Below are 21,395 nucleotides of genomic sequence, written 5' to 3' on the forward strand. Positions count from 1 at the left end.
GCCCCGTGTATGTTTTCAATATAATCCCCGTATCCTGTAGGGGAATATGTTGGAATAACTTTCCGTAATCTTTCTTATTTATGACCGTCAATGCCGATCCAGTGTCCAATTCCAGTTTTACTTGGACTCCTTCTATCTGAAGAGTGACCCAAATTGTCTGGAGGTCTGCACCCTTACCAGCGTTGAGTACTCTTAAGCTAGCCAGTTCATTACAGCTTAAGCTAGCCAGTTCATTACTGCTAGCGTCTGAATCGGACTCCTGTTCAGTCACCTTGTGTACCTTTGCGTATTTTCCTTGCGGTGACTTCTTGTTGCTGGTCTTCTTCCCTGACCTGCATACTCTAGCTATATGTCCAAGCCTACCACAAGTTCTACATTCTTGGTTTTTAAACCAACACTGGTTCTGATCATGCGTTGTCTTTCCACAACGATAACATTTGCCAGAACTCACACCCAATTTGTGTGCACTGAGCTCCGGTGACCGTAGCTGCATTACTGCCGTGCCTCTCGCTGCGGCTTCGTGTGCTGCTGCCATAGTGACCGCCTTCTCAAGCGTCAGCTCATTCTCCTCTAGCAGTCGCTTTTGTGTATCCTGTTTAAATAAACCACACACAAATTTGTCTCGAAGTGCCTCTGTCAGTCCCGTTCCAAACTGGCAATATTTCGCTAATTTACGCAATTCCAGCAAATAATCAGCATTGCTTTCATGCTGTAGCTGCCTTCTGTCGTAAAATTTAAATCGTTCCGCTAGCATCAGCGGCGTGGGGTTTAGATGATCTTTCAGGACAGTAACAATCTCATCGAACGTCTTATCCGCCGGTTCATCTGGTGATAACAGGTGTTTCAATTGCCCGTATGTCTTCGCACCCATTAAATTTAATAATGTTAGAGCTTTATCTTGGTCATGAATTTTATTGGCCTTACAATAATTTTTTACTCTTTCAACATATATGGCCCAATCTTCGAGGTCACTATCAAAGGTACTAATATTCCCATGTTTAGGCATTGTAGATTTGCAATTTCTCAGATTTTATTTTGTTTACTTGTTATCAAAGATGGCGGCTTCCCGCTCTTGCCGTCGTCCTCCGCCCACAAAATGGCGGTTTTCCCGCGCTTGGCGGTCTTCACCCGTCCCCCGACGCCGTCTCCCTTCAGCCCCCGAGTGCGGCCCTTATCTTCGCCGCGATCGATAGCCCGCGCTGTGCACCGCGGCTCTCGCACCTTTAGCTTCTGCAGCCGCCGCGCCTTTCAGTCCGAGTGCGGCCCTTATCTTTGGTTCCGATCGCTGGCCCGCGCTGCGCCTCGCACTTGAAGCGGCTCCCGGCCTCTGGCTCACCCGCTCGTGCGGCTCTTGCTCGCTCCCTCCCGGGCTCTGGCTTACCCGCTCGCGCGTTTCACCGCGGCTCTTATCAGGGATTGCGATCGCCCTTATCTTCTCCAACTTCCCCAGCCCTGTCTTTGCAGCCAACACTGCACGGCTTACCCCACCACCTAGGTTGAACAAGGAAACTGCAGAAAGACTTCTGTCAGTCGCTGGAAGCTGTCAGGATGTTTGCTGCACTCCAGTGCTCAGTCGCTGATGGAGGCTTCAGAGTCCTAAAGCCTGTCGCTTCTAGTGGGGTGGTGATGTTTGAAACCTCTCTTCAACTGCCGCAGGGTAAGAACCTGACTCGTCGCCAGTGTTAAGTATGTGTATTGTATTGAACAATTAACACAAAGACTTAAACGTATAACTCAAACAGGTCTTTACTGGTTGGAGGTAGGGACTATACATAGGTCTTTACTTCATGCCCACAGGCGGGAACTGAGGGGAGATCAGTACCCACAGTACTATTTATACCCCTATGGCCAGGAGTGGTACTGCGTATCACTACGCCCTACAAGCAGTGCAGTCCTGTCCATAGGTTCAAAGTAGCACACATATTACATACACAACAGCGGCGATACAGAAAATCGAGTAGACAAGTGGTTTGGTGCAAGAAAACCAACATTTTATTAAAAGCAGAATAAAACAATCTTATGAAAATTACTGGTATGAAATACAGGCATAAACAATTACACTTATATGGGAATGGGGAACACACGGCACATCGAGGGAAAACAACTACATTAACAATCCCCTTATCCTTACCCCACCCCCTATACCTAACTAGATTAAGCTATGAGGGGCCAGGAATTCATGCTCACCAATCCAAACCCTGTTGCTTTAAATGGGTTGATTTTGAGGTCCGCTCTTGCTGTCCTTTGGGGTATCCCATCACCACGTGGTCTCAGGGCGCGGCGCTGAAGTTGTTGATGCGTAGCACCCTCCTTTTTCCTCAGCTACCATCGTCGTCGAGTCGTGATGGGTCTTCTTCCCTGGGCGGCCGTCAGCGGTAACGTTGCGGTTGGGGGTCGGTTAGCGGTTTTTACCGTCTAGATGATTTCACTACCCATGCTTAAAATACCAGCTTATTCATAAAACTGGGCTCTTACACTGGGGTTTTTACTGTCCATACACACAATGCCAACTTATTCACCAAACGCCAGCTTATAACTGGGCGTTTGTCCCCCAATGCGTCTTTCCACTGCCCTTCTCTGCCTTTACCGGTTCACCTTCTTCTTCGTCTCGTCTCGTCTGCCCGTTTGTGGCCTGTGTGTTCTGTGCGATTTCGAATCGGATTTTGTTCTCCCACGTTTGGCCCCGGTGTAATGGGCATCCTTGGTTGTTGAGCAGCGCGGGGAGCGAGAAGAGAGCCCGCCATGAGGCCAGGGTACGAGAACGAGCGGCAGCAGGCCAAAAGCCAAACGATAAGAGGGCAGAGCAAGAGAGCGATCACCACTGATGGGCCTACAATTATACCCGTTCTTCAACTCCTTATCTGCGCGCCAAATCAGGTCAGTCCTTTTGTCTAACTTTTGGCGGGCTTGTTTAAATGATTACAGCCATTTATTTTAACGACTACTGGAGCAGTTGTCTCCAGGTCTAATGGCCCCGATGTCCTGGTTGTTTGTCATGGATGAAGCTTAATTGTCCCCATCCTGACTTGATGGCTACTGTGAGCTGTTACTGATTAAATATGCAGAAGCCTAATGGCCTCGATTCTAGGCCCATTCTAGCTTGATCTATTTCAAGGCGAATGAATGCATATTCTGTGTATACTTTAGCTGTCTGGCTCCAGAGTGTCCTTTTCACAGATTCCTGCATTTTAAGTTTCGTTTCGGGGCCTGCCTGTCTGCAGGGCCTTGCTTTCAAAAATCCTGTTGGTTTTGGTCACGAGGTTACAGAAGCCATTTTGGGGACCCTGTTTTTAATAACTTGTCCAAACAGGGTCCCTTGATCCATAATTTTGGGGGAATGTGGGAATTTTGAGAACCCTACACAGGAGACTTCCTTTGCTGGTCTAACCCACTTATCCTTTGCCCCTACAATATTCTAGCACTGGGACTACAATTTACAAACTTTTTCCTTGTAACTGAAACTAGTTACATAATCTAAATATTTCAATCATAATAAAAGATATATTCCAAGCAAATATTTTAACTTATGTCAGAGATTTACTATTTATGTAACTCATTAAAATTTTGTACACTAAACATCCTTAAGTAGGGTTGCAATCTTTGCACAATATGCACTTGAACAACTTTTAGTGTTAACAATAAATCTTGTTTTTTTTAATGTTTTTCAGCTTTTGTTACTTTTCAATACAATTTTGAAACTTATAAAAAGGAATAACATTTCACATTTGAAAATGCTCTATTCAACACTAATTCCCTTTTCTTACAATAGTAAAAGCAAAGGATACATTTGTGTCCCTCCATTTAGAAGCTCATCATTGCCATTGTTCCATTTCCAATAGAAAGAAACACATTTGCCGAATCAAGCTTTACTGCAGCTTTGTAAGTGAAGAATTACAACTCCTTCAGATTACTCTAGTAAGTCATCATTTGAAGGAATATATGATGCTCATCAGGTCAAGCTTCACATTAGAGTCATTTGGAAAGGATAGTGATGCATTTAAATTTTTGTCAACAGAGTAATTTCAAACCAATATAGGACTGCTATTAAAGTCTACAGTACCGCAACGTCTTTCCATCTTCTGTGATATTTCCACTAACATATGATTCGTTTTTTTTAATACAACACACAGAATAACGATAGATTTCGGTTACAACTTCTACATAATACAATTTTGATGAAAATTCATTTTTATGCAAGTGCTCCCAGCACTGTGTTGTGGTTCAAGGATCCCAGCGTGGCAAAGTGAACTACAAAAGAAGGTATTTTAAATTTACAGCTCTCTCTGCAGGCTTCTCCTACATATGTGTAGAGGTAGATGTTGATGCTGCTGCCTGACCTGCTGAGTATTTCCAACATTTTCTGTTTTTACTTCAGATTTCCAGCACCCGCAGTGCTTTGCTTTTGTGTTGTGGTAGCATGTAGTAGATGTTTAATTTCAGCCTGAGTCATATATCAAGCATGGCTCAGTTTCCATTTGCTACCTCTCTCGCCATCATTTTTACATTCTCCCTAATCCCCTTCTGCTCTTGTTTCCATCCTTATAGTTGTATTAGTTGGTTCTTTACTGGGCCAACTGCACCATTCCACTGTCCTTTCATAATCTGCTGCCCATTAAATTCAATAAAGCCTTGCAAGGTTTACAAATTATCACACAAAGTACCTGGTGAAATTGAAAATAAACATTCATACATGCCAGTAAAACACTAAAAAGGGCTTTAGAGAAAAATGTTAGTGCTCTGAATACGGTACAAAGAGGCCTTGTGCTCCAGCTCAACACCCACCTCATTAAGTGCTACTTTGAGACTGTTACAGTTTTCAGTTCAAGCCAATGAAGCCTTCGCTCAGTTTTATACCCTGGGATGTTTTTCTATATTAAAGCTGCTATATAAATGCAAGTTGTTGTGCTGTTGCTGTTGAACTTGTCTCCAAAGTACCTATTGCCAGACACCTCACCATATTTCAACCATCTTAAGCTTCTCTGTTGACAGATATTGCAATGCCACATGGCTGAATACTTAAGCCTAGAAATTGCAGGTGTTAGCGCTGGCCGTTAAGGCCTGTTTTGTTGAAAAAATTGGCGGCCACCCCACTTCTGGCGGATCCCACGGCGGATGCCATTTTCAGCAGGTCAGCAGCACTGCCGTTGCCTGTGCTCAGGCAAGTATTTTAATTAGCGGAACTGTGACGTCAATTGCCGTGCAACACTGAATTGACGCACGCTATTCATTTTGGAGCTTGCCACTCTTCTTACAGCCCTCTCCAAAGCACGCCAGTGTGTGAAGACGTTGACAGCGAGTAGAGGCGGGAGAAAGCGGCTGTGTGCTACAATCCACACAGTAAACAGCTGCTGCTGGATAACTGTTAACTATGCAGCGCTATTGGAGTGAAAATTGCTTCCAATGAGATGCATCAAATCTCCCCCCATGTCAGTCAAACAGTATCAGAGATAAATACTTTTAAAATAAACTCTACTGTACTACAATTGTAATAATATCAAGAAAAATCAAAGCTGCATTTCCTTAAGTTTTAAACATTGGGTTTTTCTAGTGTAGGAACTGATAAAATGAGATGCAAAGTTTGGAAGTCTGCTTTTAAAAAGCTTGACAGCATATTCTCACCAAGAGTTTCTCAAAAGTCTGCTGTTGTTAAAAATTTAATTGAACTCTCTTCTGCACTATTTACACCAGTAAACTCCTGACCAAGAGTTCATGTTCCCCATTTTAAAATTTATTTCCATTGATGCCTCATGCAACGATTTAAGGACATCTGTATCACAGTCTTTATGTGGTGTTTCCAGTCACGGTCACTCCAGATCTGAGCCTGTGCTATAAGACCCACTCACCAGGGAGTGAATCACCTATGTGGTATGCAGGCTAGTGCATTGTCACTGCTAGCTGCAAGCTGGTGCATCACCATCCCTCTCCAGCACCATCAGCAGACTCGATAGCAAAACCCAGGAGCAGTCAAAACCCCGCACCGATCCTTCAGACGCGATCTTCAGCCTCCTGCTGAGGTTAGCGCCGGAAAGAGCACGTTGCACAACAGCTTCTCCACTCTGCTCATGTCAATTAGCAGGCAGCACCAAAATACCTGTCTGCGTTCTTTCAGCGGGCGGCCATTAGCTTTGGCCTGCGCGGTTACCGGCACGTTTTCGGCCTACTCGAATTTCCAGGCCTTAGTTACCAGCTCTAAACTCAAAGGTAGTTGGGGTAGGGGTACATTTTTGCTGAACTTAATGATAGAGTTGGATTGTGTACTAAAATCGAACATTTATGCTACTTGCATTCTATTTACAGCAAAAGGTGATTAGAAACTTGTACCATTATCAGAGTTTAGTCCTTCCTACAAAGATGTGCGGGTTAGGTTGATTGGCTATGATAAATTGACCCTTAGTGTTAGGGGGACTAAATACGTGGGGTTACGGAGATAGGGTGGGATATGTGTTGGTGTAGGGGTTACGGGGATCGGGTGGGATATGTGTCGGTGCAGGCTCGATGGGCCGAAATGGCCTCTATCTGCACTGTGGGGTATCTGTGATTCTGTTCTGTGAATACAAGAATTAAACGTGATTTAAAAAAAACATTTTTTAGAAGTAAAAGTTTCTCTTACTGGTATATATATTTTTTACCTGATAATTGCAAACATGGAGTTAAAGTTCTTGCAGCGCAGTGCCATCTTGATAAAGTGTTTAATTATCTTCATCCTTTTCAGTTGGTTTGGTTCTCGAAGAATCTCTGTTGCAACCCAAAATGTTTCCTGATTGATAATGTTCTCAAATTTCTTCAGATTGACACATTCAGTTTCTGACTTAAGTTTGAACAAGTCATCCATGTACTCGGTGGGTTCAATGTTACAAAATAGTTCAAAGTTTCTCATGGAGAGCTGGGTGGCAACTTCAATAGTGCTTAGTTGTAGCAGCATGATATGACTCTTCCGGAGCAATTCCTGAGCATCTTTATCTGAGCAGAGTATCCCTGTCTCCATGTTGTTCTTCAGGTAGTACCTTAGGGAGGCAAAAATAATCAACATTACATTAACTGAAAGGAAAACAATACAGCAACAACACTTTGATCAGACTTATTCCAGGTGTGTAAATCGTTTCTCTTTTCAATTTATTTTATACCAGCGAGCAATTAACTGTCATCCTCCCCGTCCCAACTTTTTTTGCATTGCATTCAGATCAATCGTCGAGCAGAAACAGAACTTCCCATGATGCTCTAACATTCTCACAACTTTTTAGAAATCTCTCACATCACCCACTATGCTATCCTCAAACTGGATTTGCAGCCATACATTTTCTTATGCAACATCGGCAGCAACAGCTTGCCTGATGTCTGCAACCTTCTTCTTGATGATTTGCCAAACTGAGTTTGAATTCCATGAGGGGCAGGCCCTGAAAAAAACATCAAGCAGTAAATGAACTCAGGTGCCTCTATGCACCTCCCAGTGGCCAGCCCCTGAAAAGAGGACTGGGAACATTGGGTTGGGAGCAATCGGAGGGGGAAAAGAACACTTTACAAAATGAGACAAAAAATAATTCACCCAAAGTAGTGACCGATTTGATTCAGAGGTTGACATGCTGCTATGCTTGTATGCATTACACCTATAGATAATGCTCTAAATATATCTTCAAACTTGGTGTTTCCCCATCCAAATCCAACGTAAATAAAAGTTTATTTTAATTGGTTTCCTTGCAGGAACATTGATTCTGGCATTTTAGTCATCCTTACCTGCCACTAAGTTGGATTCGGTCAGCGAGCTTTGATAGTTGATCCGGAAGTCGTTTTTGCTTGATAACACCTTCAGGAGTAACGGAGACTTCACATAGCGAGTATGATTCAGGAGCAGCAGTCATTGCAAATTCTCGAAGTGCCTGAATTACCACTTCCTTTGCAGTGGTATCTCTGCTGATCATTATGTAGCGACTTTGTTGGTCTGCCTTGAAAACTCTTAAAACTTGATCTGGTAGCTCTGTTCGAAAAACAAAATAAACTAAATATGTGAGAAGCATAAAGAAAGACCGCTTTATTAAGATTATTATACAAACATGTGTAATCAACGGGCAGGAAAAGACCAGCTGGTTTATCAAGCCTGCCCCACACTATATTATACAACAATATTATTTTCTTTTTGTTCATTAGTACGCAGTTACAAACAGGACAAAGACTACATCAGTTTGTCAGTTAATGGCACAGTGAGGTCATGGGGCTGAATATTCCATTTGAACTCTAGTCAGATGCTGATAACCTTCAATAACGAATCCATCATTTAGGTGCTACTTCTATATCTGACTATATTGCTGCAAATAAAACTATGTTGTTATAGACGATTTTTTGTTAGCAACAGAACAATTTATTTTTGTAAACCCATTCTTTACATAAAATTATTTTCTTAAAGATCCAATTTCCAATACATCATGGCCCGGATTTTCCATTAAGACTATCAGCGTTCACCGCTATGATGGAGTAAATCGGACAGCAAGTTCTGGCATCCACACATGCGCAATTAAACGCAGAAATCCAGAAGCTGCTGTCCGATTTGCTCCACTCCTCCACAAGCTTCACTACACCAGTACCTCACAGATAGATTCGGCATTAAAATACATGAAGGGCATGAAGTTTCCGTATGTGCCCACCAGTTACCCACTAAACATGCCAGAAAGAGTCAGGGCCTGTGCATTCAGGTGCAAGTAAAATTTTAACAGCATGATAAATCTTAGTTACTGCTGAACAACCTCTCTGGCACTGAAAACGTACTTTTACAAGTGTAGAGTCTCATTCCATCAGATTTTAGAATTAAAAAAAAAAACTTTTTCCTTCTGTCTCTTTTATCTTTCTCTCTCAATCCCATCTCTCTTTCCCTCACTTTGTTTCACTTATAAGAACATAAGAAATAGGAGCAGGAGTAGGCCAATTGGCCCCTCGAGCATGCTCCGCCATTCAATAAGATCATGGCTGATCTGATCCTAACCGCCAATCCACTATGACAGGACTATCTCCTGAATCTAACAGAATTAGACACACGAAACAGGAGCAGGATCAGGCTACACGGCCCCTGGGCCCACTCCGCTACCCACAGGGCCATGACCTATCCGAACCTAGACTCATGTCCAAATTCCTGCCCGCTCCCCGTAACCCTTAATTCCCTTTTCTTCTAGGAAACTGTCTATTTCTGTTTTAAATTTATGTAATGATGTAGCTTCGACAGCTTTTTGGGGCAGCATATTCCATGGACCTACCACCCTCTGAGTGAAGTAGTTCCTCCTCATCTCAGTTTTGAAAGAGCAGCCCCTTATTCTAAGACTATGCCCCCTAGTTCTAGTTTCATCCATCATCTGGAACATCCACCCTGCATCCACCCGATCCAACCCCTTCATAATCTTATATGTTTCAATAAGATCGTCTCTCATTCTTCTGAACTCCAATGAGTAGAGTCCCAATCTACTCAACCTCTCCTCATATGTCCATCCCCTCATCCCCGGGGTTAATCGAGTGAACCTTCTTTGTACTGACTCGAGAGCAAGTATGTCCTTTCTTAAGTATGGACACCAAAACTGTATGCAGTATTCCAGGTGTGGTCTCACCAATACCTTGTACAACTGAAGCAATACCTCCCTATTTTTATATTCTATCCCCCTAGCAATGAAAGCCAACATTCCATTGGCCTTCTTAATCACTTGCTGCACCTGCATACTAACCTTTTGAGTTTCGTGCACCAGGACCCCCAGATCCCTTTGTACTTCAGTACTTTCCAGTTTCTTGCCATTAAGATAATAACTTGCTCTACGATTTTTCCTGCCAAAGTGCATAACCTCACACTTTCCAGTATTGTGTTCCATCTGCCAAATCTCTGCCCACTTACTTAGCCTGTCTATGTCCCCTTGCAGGTTTTTTATGTCCTCCTCACTCACTACTTTCCCTCCCATCTTAGTATCATCTGCAAACTTTGATGTGTTACACTCGGTCCCCTCCTCCAAATCGTTAATGTACTTTCTGTACATGATTTTATATTGAATCTTCTAATTTATACTTCCTGGTTTAGTCTGCGTGTCTCGGTGAGGATTCTTCAATCTGATTGGATGAAGAGACACACTGTTGCTTGCTTTACTCACACGCACTACAGATCCCCGCTAAAAGGCACCATATTGAAAAGGATCTCGAGTAACCGTAAGTTGCCACTCAAAAGCCCATGAAAAGTCTGTGGGCAGCTGTAAGTGTAATGAACGGCAAGCACCGTTCCTTCACTGTTGACCTCAAAATCTGGGCTGTTAAAGTAACCTTTGTTGGTCATCTAAAATTTGGTACTAGACTTTAAAAAAAAAGCCATATTGTCTATGCTACCTTCCTGCAGTTTTAGCATCATGTACATTCTGGTCTGCATTTAGTAAAACTCATTTTTAATTACTCTGGAGAAATCATCTAATTTTAAGGAGGTAATAGCAATTTTCTCACTAAATTTAAATTTGATATACACTCGTGAAGATGAAGGATAACAAAGCAGAAAAAGTTTGTAAAATAACAAGCAGCAGAGATGAAGTCACATTCAACAACATGTATTTATATAGCACCTTGAACATAGTAAAACGTCCCAAGGCGCTTCTCAGGAGTGTTAAAAATCCAAAACTTGACTTCGAGCCAGATAAGGAGATGTTAGGGCAGATAAGGTTAAAGAGGTAGGTTTTAAGGAGCGTCTTCAAGGAGGAAAGAGAGGTAGAGAGGTAGCGAGGTTTAAGGAGGGAATTACAGAACTTAGGGCCTTGACAGCTGAAGGCACGGCCACCAATAGTTGAGCGATTAAAATCAGGGATGCTCAAGGTGCCAGAATTTGAGGAGCGCAGATATCTCGGGGGCTTGCGGGGCTGGAGGAGGTTACAGACATAGGGAGGGGCGAGGCCATGGAGGGATTTGAAAACAAGGATAAGAATTTTAAAATCGAGTTGTTGCTTAACCGGGAGCCAATGTACGTCAGCGAGCACAGGGGTGATGGGTGAACGGGGCTTGGTGCGAGTCAGGACATGGGCAGCAGAGTTTTGGATGACCTCAAGTTTACGGAGGGTAGAACGTGGGAGGCCGGCAAGGAGTGCGTTGGAATAGTCAAGTCTAGAGGTAACAAAGGCATGGATGAGGGTTTCAGTAGCAGGTGAGCTGAGGTGGGGCACAGTTAGGTGACGTTCCGAAGGTGGAAAAAGGTGGTCTTAGTGATGCTGCAGATATGTGGTCGGAAGCTCATGTGGGGTCATATATGACAACAAGGTTGTGAACTGGTTCTGCCTCAGACAGTTGTCGGGGAGAGGGATGGAGTCAGTGGCTAGGGAACAAAGTTTGTGGCAGGGACTGAATACAATGGCTTCGGTCTTCCCAATATTTAATTGGATGAAATTTTTGCTCATACTGTACTGAATGTCGGAGAAGCGGTCTGACAACTTAGAGACAGTGGAGGGGTGGAGAGAGGTGTTGTTGAGGTAGAGCTGGGTGTCGCCAGCGTACAAGTGGAAACTGAGGTAGTGTTTTCGGATGATGTCATCAAGGGGCAGCATGTAAATGAGAAATAGGAGGGGGTCAAGGATAGATCATTGGGCGACACCAGAGGTAACGGTGCAGGAGCGGGAAGAGAAGCCATTGCAGGTGATTCTCTGGCTACGATTAAATAGATAAGGATGGAACCAGGCGAGTGGAGAGGCGTTGGAGCAGGATGGTGTGGTTAACCTTGTCAAAGGCTGCAGATGGGCAGTGAACGATGAGGAGGGGTAGTTTACCATTGTCACAGTCACATAGGATGTTAGTTGTGACGTTGATAAGAGCCACTCCGGTGTTGTGGCAGGGGTAGAAACCTGATTGGAGAGATTCAAACATGGAGTTCCGTGAAAGATGTGCATGGATTTGGGAGGCGACAACACATTCAAGGACTTTGGAGAGGAAAGGGAGGTTGGAGATGGGGCGTAGTTTGCAAGGACGGACGAGTCAAGGGTTGGTTTTCTGAGGGGAGGGGTGATGGCGGCAGATTTGAAGGAGAGGGGGACAGTACCTGAGGAGAGAGAACCGTTAACAATATCAGCTAACATGGGAGCCAGGAAAGGAAGTTGGGTGGTCAGCAGTTCAGTGGGAATAGGGTCGAGGGAGCATGAAGTGGGTCGCATGGACAAGATGAGCTCGGAGAGGGCATGAAGGGAGATCGGAGAGAAACTGGAGAAAGATGTGAGTTCAGGGCTAGTGCAGGGGGGAACCTTAGAGAAAGTTTGGCCCAGTGGGCTAGTGGAAGAGAGGGAAGTGGCAGAGGCAGCTGATCAGATGGTCTCAATCTTAGTGACAAAGAAGTCCATGAGCTCCTCACACTTCTTGTTGGAGGTGAGTGCGGAGGAGACGGGGAGAGGGGTTTAAGAAGATGGTTTGTCGTGGAGAAAAGAAGCCGGGGTTATCTTTGAATTCCAGAATGATCCTGGAATAGTGAGCAGTTTTGGCAGATGAGAGCAGGACCCTTTAGTGCTTTATGTGGTCCGGCCAGATCTGGCGGTGAATTGCTAACCCAATTGTTCGCCATATCTGTTCAAGTTTGCGTCCCTTGGACTTAAGGGAATGGAGATGCAGGCCATGCCAGGGGGAATGGCCAGGATGAGAGAGAGTAATGGTTTTAATGGGGATTAGGGCATCAAAGGTGGTGCTGGGGGTATGGTTGATCAGATCGGTAGCTGCAGAAATGTCATGGTGAATGGAGGACCAAAGACTAGACAGTTGGGATTTTGAAATTGCAGTTGTAAGTGAATTGGGAGAGAGCTTATTCCAGGGGCTGACACAGAAGGAAGTAGGGTTGGGAGGGGAAAGGGGTATGTGGGTGGAGAGCGATACAAGGAAGTGATCAGAGATGGCCTTATCTGTGATTGACACAAATGTGATTGACATTTGCCCTAAGAACGTACGGGCTAATTCCATGATTCCATACAGACTAATTCCATGATTCAGCACTCCTCACAGGGTGCACATCTTGGGAACTCATGCACTGTGCGCCCGTGATTTCCTGAAATGCACTCACTGTGAGCAATGTTCCCTGTTGGAAGTCTCAGATTATGCAATCATACTTATAATCTCAAGAGTTATTCTTTGAAAAGTATTATTCTTTGAAAAGTATTGAAATATAGTATTCTTGTTACTGTCTCTGTATGTTTTTCATTTTTATTTTTGTCTGCGGGATGGGATAGTGAATAAAATATGGGCAGCTACTTACAGAGAATAAATTTAGTGCCGAACTAATATTGATCGACTTTACTGGCTGAAACTGGAGAACATTACCGTTCAATATACAATACTTCTCAACCAAAATTACAACCTCAATCACTGTAGGCCACGTGCAAAGCACAGCTTCTCTTCTACCAGCTTTCTTCAAAATGCATCTTAAAGCAACCATTTTACTAAGTTAGTATAAGATTTCCATTTACCACTGGGTCTTTCTTTTATCCTTTAAAAAAGAATTGTTGAATTAATGCCTAATTCAGAGTAGCAGAGTGCTGTGCAGGAATGTCCATAGGAAACTGGATTGAGCCCACTCAATCCTTTTCACTTGAGACTAACAATGGAGCAAACAAGACTAAATGTCAGTCATAGGTATAAAAAAACACATCAGCCCAGAAATTCGGCTCTCCACAGGTGAGTTCGCATGGGGTACTCACCCGTAAGCCGAATGGAAGTGCGCATGCGCGGGAAACCGGCACTTCCGATCCTCTGAACGAAGGGGTTCAGAGGTCGAACGCGCGCGCAGGGGAGGCTGCGCGTGCGCTTTGAACTTAGTTTTTTTTTGCAGGTTTTCATGCGAGGTTAAGCCTGTAGGATTTACACATTTAAAAAGCAGGCGTAAGGCCTGCTTTTTACAAGGTAAGTGGTCAATTAATTAAAATTAAAACATTTTTTCCACAGGTTTATTATTTTTAAATAATTTAAAGCAAGGTAAGTTTATTTTTAGCCCCTTTTTTTATAAAATTATATTTTTCAAAAATTTAAATTATTGTTTAAAATAGTTATTTAATGTAATTTGTAATTTATTGAAAAAGTGTGATTTAAAAAAAAATTATTTTAAGGTTTACTGCTATTTTGAGGCCCATAGTATTCATAAGTTTAGACAGGTCTTCCTGTCAATCTTATGAATGGGCTTTTCCCTCCTCATGGCTGCCCATGGCTCACGTGATCCCAGGGGACGCATCGCACTAACTACGCCCCTGGGACATGCAAGCACAGCGCGCCGGGAGCTGGGCCAAGCCCCGGAGCGGAATTCCACGGGGCCCTACAGCTCAACTGCCGGCGCGCAAGGTAAGTGCAGGTCGGGGGCTTGCACCTGTGGGAAGCCCCTGACCTGAATTTCTGGGCCATCACATTCCCTTGAAACCAGTATGTCAAGATGGCAGCAGTGATTATTTAGTAATAGCTAGGGGATGTTTTACAAGTAGTTTTTGAATTTTTCTTACTATACAATCAGCTGTAGTCAACTTTTAAAATGCAATGATGTTTTTTCTTGAGATGATATTACTGCTGTATCTCTAATTATACCTTACAGCTTTTAAATCATGTGTTCGAAAGGGAAATAACTCATGAGCACCACTGGCAGATTCAGTTAAAAAGAAAAACAGTGCATGCTGGAAACCTGAAAGAAAAGTAGAAAATGCAGGTCATCAGAAAGAGAAAGACAGCTCGACGTTCCAAGTCAGACCCTTCATTCGAATTCTCTTTCTTTCTCTGACACTAACTGACCAGATGTGTGCTTGTAACATTTTCTGTTTTTCTCATCAGAAGTCCTTTCATATCAGTAAACATTAACTAATATAGATGCAATATTGTTTGTGTTACTTTTTCATAGTCAAATTTACACTTCATATTCTCAGGGAGGGGTTGCCTAAACATATTGGGGTCAATTTTCCCGCAGGTGCGGGGAATTGTCGGGTTCCCCGAATGTCAGGGTCCCCACACGAATGTAAATGGGTCTGCCAGATTGATGCAATTTTCCCTCAATTGGCCAATTCATTTCCAGCATGTGGGAACCCTTGCTAATTGACTATTTCCAGTCAGAAAGCCCCACAGTATGATGTCATCATTCGTGGTGCTTTTAAAATCTATAGCAAGCATTGCAACCTCTGCAGGCTTCCATACGAACCACACAGGATGGCAGAGGAGCCTGCAGCAGCTGTGGCCAGTGCCAGACCCCGAGCTGGCAGCAAATTCAATGAGGCTTCACTGCAGGCATTATTGGATGGGGTGAGGGCCCACAGGGAGGTCCTCTTCCCTAGGTCAGGGAGGAAGAGGCCTCCCACTGAGACCTAGGCTGCATGGATGCAGGTGGCAGCAGATGTCAACTCGCTAGGAGTCACCAGAAGAACCTGGATACAGTGTCGGAAGCGATTCCATGACCTTCACCGTACAGGAAAAGTAAGTATGAAGTTTCCATCACCCTCAAACTGATCCCCATTGCCTTTCCCCACCAGCACTCAGCTTTAGCACTCTCTTCCTCCACATCCCACTTCACAGTCACATCCATGCACCCTTACCCATTCCCCCTCTCTCTATGCTAACGTTCACATAACTATTCCACCATGCAGCCCTCACACTCCCTCTCACTCTGATGCTTTGAGCCCAACTGACAACACACAGGGAGGGCCCTTGGTCTTGCAGCCTCACACCATCTTTGTCTCCCTCTAAGTATCTATGCTATGCAATCTCTACACTCACTCCTTCATTCTCACTCAAACTCCACTTGTCTCCCTCATTGCAGGAAAAGAGAGCTCACAACAACAGAGAGCGAGCCAGGACTGGAGGAGGCCCACCCTCAATAGCCCACCTGACCCCCTGGGAGGACAGAGTCCTGGAAATTGTCGGGGCTGATGTGGCTGTGGAAGCTGGGGAAGGAGAGACAGGGGCAGGCCCGCAAGCTGGTGACAGAATAGTTTTCCATCTCTCTCATTGACATAGCATGAGTCGCTGTTATGATTCTGAAGCTACATCATTTGGACTTATGAACATCTGCAAAATCCAATGTGCATGTAACCTTGGCATCACATCTCTAACTCTTTCCTTTACTCCCCCACAGGACCATCCGAAGCCCCCGTCCCCACTGCGGAGGAGGAAGAGGCTGAGCAGCCAGACGCCTCAGAGGAAGCTCCGACCTCTGAGGGCGCAGCGTCAGCAGAATTCAGTGCACCCAGCACCAGCGCAGACACTCACACCTCGGTGGGACCTTCGTGAGATAGAGTAGTGTTGTCACCTGGTGTATCACAGCTCACAAGTGAGCATCAGCAGATGGTGGAGACAGGGACAGTAGTGGAGAGTCCTCGTCGGAGGGCGCAGGACTCTGCCAGCTCAGCTCTGCTGCATGTCAACCCTCTGCCTCTGGGTCCATCAGCAACAGAAGAGGTGATGGATCTCCATGCACAGATGCAGGAGTGTCTGGCAGGTTTTGTTTCCAGGGTCGCTGCGAGTGTGGAGCGAATGGAAGAGTCCATAGCGAACATGAGCAGAGCATTTGTGGAGTCATTGGCGCATGAACGCATCGCCACAGAAAGGATAGCAACCTCCGCGGAAAGGATGGCTACAGTAGAGGAGAGGATGGCTACGGCTATGGAGGAGCTAAGTCGCCAGAGTGTTGAAAACATGGTGAGTGCTCAGAATAGACTGCCATCTCTGGAGGAGCGATGGTCAGCTATTGAGCAGAGAAAGCAGACCTTCATGGCAGGCCCTCTGAGTAGGACTGCCATTGTAGAAACGGGTCCCCATGGCCCCCCTGATGTGCAGCAAGCTGCTCTCAAGCCACTTGCAGGCACTGAGGGGGACCTGACCCATGAGAGGGAGGTTGGTGGCAGACCTCAAGGAAGTGGGGGCTCCTCTCCAAGCGCTCACACTTCCATGCCACTGCAGAGCCCTCGGTCAGAGCCCCGCCGGAGTCCACACCCAACGGAGATAGACGTCTCAACTCCTGCACAGCCACAGGAGCAGCAGGCTGCTGGTGAACCCTCACAGGCTCGCCACCCCAGAGGACGCCCGCCAAAGGTGTCGAGACAGGAGCAGCAGGAAAGTGAGCAAGGGGCCTCCACATCTGCTGAAGCCACAGGGAATCCACTACGTAGGAGCACGCGTAAGAGAAAAATAAAGCACCACTAATCACAAGGGTAGTCACTTGGGTGAAATGTTATGTTTATTTTAAAAATGCCATCAGTTGGTTATTGTAAATAAAATTTCAGATGGCAACTTCTGCAGTTGTGGGTTGTGTCATTTCGCGATTGGGGCTGGAGGTCCTCTAATGCCAAGAGGGGAAGGAAAAAAAGGCCTCCCATGCTTCTGGTAGGTGCCTCAGTTGAGGAAGCGCTGAGTGAGGGTGGCGAGAGGGGCTTCCCAGGAGCTCACACTGGAGAAGTGTGTGAGGCTCCAACCTTCCACTGCTGTGCCTAAGCCTTGAACAAGTTGCCCCAAGCCTGAAACAACAAGGTCCTGCAACCTACAAATGCTGTCTGATTAAATCTCTTCTTTCCTGATTGACCTGCAGCTGAAAGTAAGCAAGCCGACATTGTTCACGCCAGGTTTCATCAGCGGGGTTCCCACCAGGCGTGTTTAGCGTGGGATAAGGCTGAAAATAGCAAGGGCCCCTTAAAATGGCATTAAAGATGTCAATTATTGGTGATTAGGCTCCCGACGACCAGTCCCGCCTCAGTCATAGAATGAAGTAGATGACCCACTGGTTTGAATTGTGTATAGGAACAATTAATGCAGTGAGCAGAATTAGTTTTAATTGATTTTCTGAATTAATTTACGAAGAATTGTACTGGGTTATATTTTAAAATATAAAGCATAAATCTAAATATTTCTGGTCGGGTCAGGGAATCAGGCGGGGGGGTCGTGACCCCCTATTTTTGCGATTTTCCCCCCCACACGCCTGAAACCCCACCCGACGGCTCCAGGAAAATCGACCCCATTATGTGCTTCTGTTACATTGCTAACAACACACTTGAACTGTTTTATTGTTCTAAAATGTACTTTTTATATAGATTAGGTGGAATAACAATAGTGTGCAGCTTGAGACAACTATAACAAGAAAGTCTTTCTATAAATCTGAACCTTTTTTGTTGTAGGGAGCACAAAGCAACTGGAGAAATTGTACTGGGGTACCAAGTGGCTGATTTTGCTTAGCTTGACTTAAGATTCAGCAACCCTACTTGGCAATTAATGGTGTTGATAATCGTACCAAATAAATTGGTATTGACCTGCAATTAGATATTACAACTCCAGGAGTGTAAATGCGACTGCCCATGTAATGACATGAATTCTGTTGACTTATGTGGAGTTATGGACGCATCTTCCCAACTTTACTCCCCAAAAAGCTTTTTTGTAACTAAAGCAGAGAAAACAGGTACAAGGACTAAATGCGCAATTTCAGAAACCACTGCGAGCTAAAAGCAAACACTGCATTACTTAGACCAGAATAACATTAATACACACATATGCCACAATACTCACTATAAGAACTTGCAGCTGGCGGAATAGAAAAGAAAAGAAATATTTAGATTTATGCTTTATATTTTAAAATATAACCCAGTACAATTCTTCGTAAATTAATTCAGAAAATCAATTAAAACTAATTCTGCTCACTGCATTAATTGTTCCTATACACAATTCAAACCAGTGGGTCATCGACTTCATTCTATGACTGAGCAAGATCTGTGAATTTGAGTGAGCTCTTTCTCATGAATAAAATAAACTGAGTACAGTATTCCATTGTTTCCTACTGTATATTAAGTTCACTCATGGGATAATCATTTTCTTATTTAGTGCTAAAGGTGGATCATTAAAATGTGAAATGGATACTTCAATGCTAATTGCTTCTCTCCTCAAGATATTCTGATGTCCATCTTTAAAGTTCCCCAGACAAATAATATTAATGGTGCTGTCTCAGAGGGTGGTGAACCTGTGGAATTCTCTACCACAGAAGGCTGTGGAGGCCAAGTCACTGAATATATTTAAGAAGGAGATAGATAGATTTCTAGACACAAAAGGCATCAAGGGGTATGGGGAGAGAGCGGGAATATGGTATTGAGATGATCAGCCATGATCAGATTGAATGGCGGAGCAGGCTTGAAGGGCCGAATGGCCTACTCCTGCTCCTATTTTTCTATGTTCTACGTTTCTATGTCTCAGTGACTTAAGGAGCCAATGTGAAAACATCACTCCATGACCCGAGGTACAAAAAACACGGAGAACTATTTTCAAAATTCATTGTTGGCTGATGTATAGAAACAAAAGCTGTTCCTATCACTTCAGTTTCCTACAACTGGCTAGTAACTGTGATGTTACTGCCACAAAGGGCCTGAATACATGTATGGCAGTATCTAATAAGAGAGCAGTAGTTTCACACGTTAAGGTGTGAAATCTCTGTTGCCAATACGGTGAGCACACAATAGAATTTGAGTAAAATTTCAGAACAAATTACACGCATTATGTTAAAAATCAAATTGGTTTTCAACCATCAATCTATAAAGCAATCTGGCTGGACATAAATCTAAATGCCAAGAATAATCCCACACAATTGGTTGCCTCTATTCATCATTAAATGGGCTATGCTATACAAACTCAAAGGAAAACAGTCTGAAAAGGAACACTGGGGGCTAAATTGGATAGCCCCGAAAAACGTGTGCGGGGATCACGCTGCGCGATTAACCCATGTCTGTTGGATGTAATGCAGACAGGATGCCATTTTCATGCTGCCTGCTCATTTGCACGATTTCTGCGTGCAACCAGCGTTAAATGCGCTGTTGATTGGCTGCATGCATCAGCGTGGGACCCAAAATCGATAATTGCTCGCACTACTTAAAGCTAACCTGCACTGCTTAAAGCTAGCCTGCACCACTTAAAGAGGAGGTGCATTGTGGCTGGAGCAGGTACTGGAAGTCATTGTGGAAGACATTCTGACCTGGGAAAGACTGAATTAACGGCTGAACATGGGAAAGAACGGGCACCCAGATTTGGCGATGCTGTTCTGGGGACCTTGGTGGAGGAGATGGAAAGGAGGAGAGATGTCCTGTATCCGCAAGGGGCAAGGAGGCGCCACAGACACACAGTGAAAAGGCAGTGGGAGCAGATAGCCGTGGAGGTCAATGCCAGGAGTCTAGCCCCGAGGACCTGGGTGCAGTGCTGCAAGAAGTTTAATGACCTCACACAAGTGGACAAGGTCAATGTTCTAGCCCCAACTTTAATCCAGCAAATGCAGTCATCACAATGTCATATAAAGACCCAACAAGAGGGGAATTTACATAGCGCCTTTCACAACCTCAGGATGTCCCAAAGCACTTTACAACAACAACAACTACTACAACAACAATAACTTGTATTTATATAGCACCTTTAACGTAGTAAAACGTCAGGAGGCGTTGCACATGAATATTTTAAACAAAAAATTTGACACTGAGCCACATAAGGATAAATTAGGGCAGGTGACCAAAAGCTTGGTCAAAGAGTTAGGTTTTATGGAGCGTACTAAAGGAAGAAAGAGAGGTAGCGAGGCAGAGAGGTTTAGGCAGGGAATTCCAGAGCTTAGGGCCCAGGTAATAGAAGGCAGGGCCAATTAAGTACTTTTGAAGTGTAGTCACTATTGTAATGCAGGAAATGTGGCACCCAATAAGCGCACAGTAAGCTCCCACAAACAACAATTAAATGAATGATCAGATTGTCTGTTTCTCAGGTGTTCAATGAGGGGTAAATATAACCGGGACACTGGGCGAACTCCCCATCTCTTTTGGAATAGTGCCGTAGGACCTTTTACGTCCACCTGAGAGAGGTTTAACATCTCATCTGAAAGATGGCACCTCTGACAGTGCAGCAGAGCTCCCTCAATACTGCAATGAAGTGTAAACCTAGACTCGGTGCACACAAAAACATTGCTGTTTCAACACAAACTAGCACTAGTAACCAGCATTAAAAGGTATTTAAAGATGGTGTTGATTAAGTATTCCTTTTATCAATTCAATCAAATCTTCAATCACCACAGCAGTAGAGAGGTAGGCTTAGCTGTATTGAGTTAGTCATTTGAATCATCACAGTTGAGAGCTATTTTTTCATAAAAGCAGAGAATGCATTGAAATGCTTATAAACAATTGAATATTTATGACTTAATTCGCTACAAGTGAAACAATTTTGCAGCACAACTGCAGAATACATTTACTGTACAAGCTTCTTTTTGCTCGAAGTTGCCTGCTGCACCACAGTAATTATTCTTAAAGATCTGAAATAGACCATTCCAACCTGTACTTTTATAGGCATTCTGCAGCAAATGGTATGATTTCCTAAATATGTGAAATAAATGCAGAAAATGATGGAAATACTTACCAGGTCAGGCAACACCTGTGGAGAGAGAAACAAAGTTAACATTTCAGGTCGAT

General features: G+C 44.2%; 1 protein-coding gene across 1 annotated transcript in view; it reads right to left on the reverse strand.

The window, feature by feature from the left end:
• Positions 1-21,395, reverse strand: part of LOC147110219 (rap guanine nucleotide exchange factor 2-like) — a 148,960-nt gene that overhangs the window by 86,340 nt on the left and 41,225 nt on the right. Inside the window, exons 9-10 of the mRNA XM_086002496.1 lie at positions 7,732-7,972; positions 6,630-7,004 (exon numbers count right to left, since the gene is read on the reverse strand). Coding sequence (XP_085858622.1) covers positions 6,630-7,004; positions 7,732-7,972 — 616 coding nt within the window. The remainder of the gene's footprint in view (positions 1-6,629; positions 7,005-7,731; positions 7,973-21,395) is intronic.

The sequence above is a fragment of the Somniosus microcephalus genome, chromosome 12 (genome assembly GCF_052327205.1).
Source record: "Somniosus microcephalus isolate GS21.2 chromosome 12, FLI_Smic_1.0, whole genome shotgun sequence".
NCBI lineage: Eukaryota > Metazoa > Chordata > Chondrichthyes > Squaliformes > Somniosidae > Somniosus > Somniosus microcephalus.